The sequence below is a fragment of the Parasteatoda tepidariorum genome, chromosome 9 (assembly GCF_982258835.1).
Source record: "Parasteatoda tepidariorum strain Cologne lab strain chromosome 9, Ptep-v5.0, whole genome shotgun sequence".
Lineage (NCBI taxonomy): Eukaryota > Metazoa > Arthropoda > Arachnida > Araneae > Theridiidae > Parasteatoda > Parasteatoda tepidariorum.
The window spans coordinates 18,914,523-18,917,618 of NC_141763.1; the positions used below are offsets into that span (position 1 = coordinate 18,914,523).

General features: G+C 27.5%; 1 protein-coding gene across 1 annotated transcript; it reads right to left on the reverse strand.

Annotated features, from left to right (window-relative positions):
* Positions 1-1,425: 1,425 nt before the first annotated feature.
* Positions 1,426-2,478, reverse strand: LOC107439201 (uncharacterized; the record flags this gene model as incomplete). Its single annotated transcript, XM_016051712.5, has 1 exon — positions 1,426-2,478. A coding segment is annotated over one exon (945 nt), but the record flags the coding sequence as incomplete, so codon positions are not given.
* Positions 2,479-3,096: the final 618 nt, after the last annotated feature.

Here is a 3,096-nt window from a genome sequence, read left to right on the forward strand (position 1 = left end):
CATAAAATAAGTTAAAAATATAGAGAAAAAATGGGGAAAATAGTAAGACTTTTAAAAGAGAAAAAATTATTAAAATAAAGTTTTTTTAGAATTTTAAAAATATAAAATTGGAAAACAAAATAAGGAAAAGGTCCTTTTCTTATTCTCTTAATTTGTTAAAATTTTAAATAATTTTTAAAAAATATTTTATTTTAATATTATATTTTTTTCATATTTTCTCTATATTTTTAACTTTATAAATTAAAATATTTAATTGGCATTCTATGAAATATTCATTTTACTTTCGTAGTTTACTTATCTTAAATAAACCTTTGTATCAAACAATGTAATAAAAAAAGAACACTTTTTTTTCTGTCTTTTTACTTCCTACAATAAACCTTTGAAGGAAATTATTATTATTTTTCTTTTTTTTTTTAATATTAAGTAGGAGTTCTCTAGGTTTGAATGAACTTTAATATTTATAAGCATTCAATTTTTTGCATAATATAAAAATTACCCTAATAATAAAAATTACCCTAATTGTAGTCAATATGTTTAAGTACTTCGGCAAGCAGCTCTTCAATGGTCAACCTGCTATAGGCTGACTATTTAAACTAGAGTTCCTTTTGAAAGAGTTATTACACATGTTGCATGAAAAAAGCTCTTTTGCAGGCTGAAAAATAAAATATTTTTTTATGTCACTTATTCAGATCAGATATAGCAAAAATAAGGTTGCTCACAAAATGCTTAGAATTAGAATAAACAATTTTATCATTATTTTCCAATTCTTCATTTAAGAATGTTTTCTTAAGCATGGAATGAGGAGTGTAAGTTCTAGGGATAATCAACCAACTTTTCAAATTCTCTTAATTTCTTATACCAGTATAAAAATTTAGTAAGTTAAGTTTGCTTCGTGATAAATTTCAAGAAAAGCGGAGTAGACTTGATAGCTATTTTCCTTCCTTTCCCCTGCTAATATTATTATTAACACTAAAATAGAATTTCAAATAACTGATTATTATTTTTTTTTTTGCAATGTTTATTATGCTAAAATACCAGAATATAAAAATTTCAAACTTGAATTTTTTGTTGCTTATGTGGATTTGTCCTCCGTGACAGAATCGCAGAGACATGGCGACATTATGGCAGAACGCTATAGAGTTCTTACAGAATTTTTTTTTTTTTAAGGAAAAAATTTTAGTTTTCTTTTCTACAGAAACTTACATGCAATATTTGAATTGTGCATTTAAACAACCACTTCTTGACGTGCTTAATTTACGCCGACAGCATTGTAAATGGATGTAATGTTTCGATTGTATTTTTGGTAGTTATTGGTTTTTAAATATCCCAATATATTTCGGCAATGGATTTCATTTTTTTTTTTTACTGTGATGATTATTTACAAAATGCAAGGACTGAAATAATTTATGCATTACTACCCTCTCCCCAACAAAATGTGAGAATTTCACCCATAATATTAGAATAAAAATTTATTACATGTTAAATTAAAAAATAATTTTTTTTTTGTAAACACAGCGCTTTTGTTATTTTAAATTAGTAACATATGAACATATGACTATGAGTAACATATGACTGCCTGAAAGATTTATGACACACACTGCATGAATAAGGTTTCTCTCCAGTATGAAGAAGATAGTGCGTGTGTAAATTAGATCTCTGCGGAAAAGATTTTTTACACACATTGCATGAATAAGGTTTCTCTCCAGTATGAACAGTGTAGTGTTCTTTCAGATACGATTTATGAGAAAATGTTTTTTCACACACACTGCAAGTGCACGAATAACGTTTCTCTCCGGTATGACTGTAAGAGTGTGCTTTTAAATTTGACTTCCGCAAGAATGTTTTGTCGCACAAACTGCATGAATAAGGCTTCTCTCCGCTGTGAACAAAAAGGTGTTCTTTGAGACAAGTTTTTTGCTTAAACGTTTTATCACACACGTTGCACGAAAAAGGTTTCTCTCCGGTATGAACAAGATAGTGTTCCTCTAAATGGGATTTTTGCACATAAAATTTATCACATATACAACAAGGATAAGGCTTCTCTCTAATATGAACAACAGCATGTTTACTTAAACCACTTTTATGTGTGAAGGATTTAGAACAAATACTGCACGAATAAGGTTTTTCTGCACTATGGAGATGAGAGTGATCTGTTAAATAAGTCTTCCGTGTGAATGTTTTATCACAAACATAGCATGAAAAAGGTTGTTTGCCACTATGAATAAGAAAGTATCTTTTTAAGCTAGAGTTCTGTGTGAAGGATTTTTTACATACAGAGCATGAATAAGTTTTTTCTCCACTATGAAGTAGAGAGTGTCTCTTTAAATTACATTTCAGTGTGAAGGATTTATCACACGCACTGCATGAATAAGATTTTTTGCCATTATGAGCTAGTGGCAGTTTTTTTAAATCAGTTTTCTTTGGGAATATCAGGGATGAGATTAGCCAAAAGGTAAAAAAGCTGAATTTCCATGATAGTAAATTTTACGCAAGCGCAACCCTTTAATAATAAATTCCGGACAGTTTAAGGTAATAAATAATGTGCTGACATACAATTGTGTACTAATCTATTATTATATAAATGATTACATTGATACTTAACATTTAGTGAAAATAAAAATTACCAATTGAAAAAATAAAGCTGGAAATTATATTTTTCCTCAGTTCACATAAGAGACAATTACTACTTGAAAAACTACCTGGTTTAGCAAATTAAAACTACTGAGAATATACATTAATATTTCATTTCTTTTAATAAATACTGTTATTTGATTTATAGCAAATATATCAGTAATATTACTTTTTAAATTATATTGGAAAAAAAACTATAACAATGGACCGAATCATTAAGTTCATATTATAGTCTTAATCTAACTAGAGCCCTCTGAAACATATCAATAACAGTGAAGTAGAAATATATATTAACTCCTTAACATACAAAAATTGCTATTTTAGTTTGAAAAATTACATGACAATCAGCAACTGTTTAGATAATTGTTTTTTATTTGGTAAGGATTTTGCATTTTATAGCATAAATAACAGGAATTATAAATAAAATTTTGATGATGAGTTAATTAACTCTTTCTCCACAAAAAA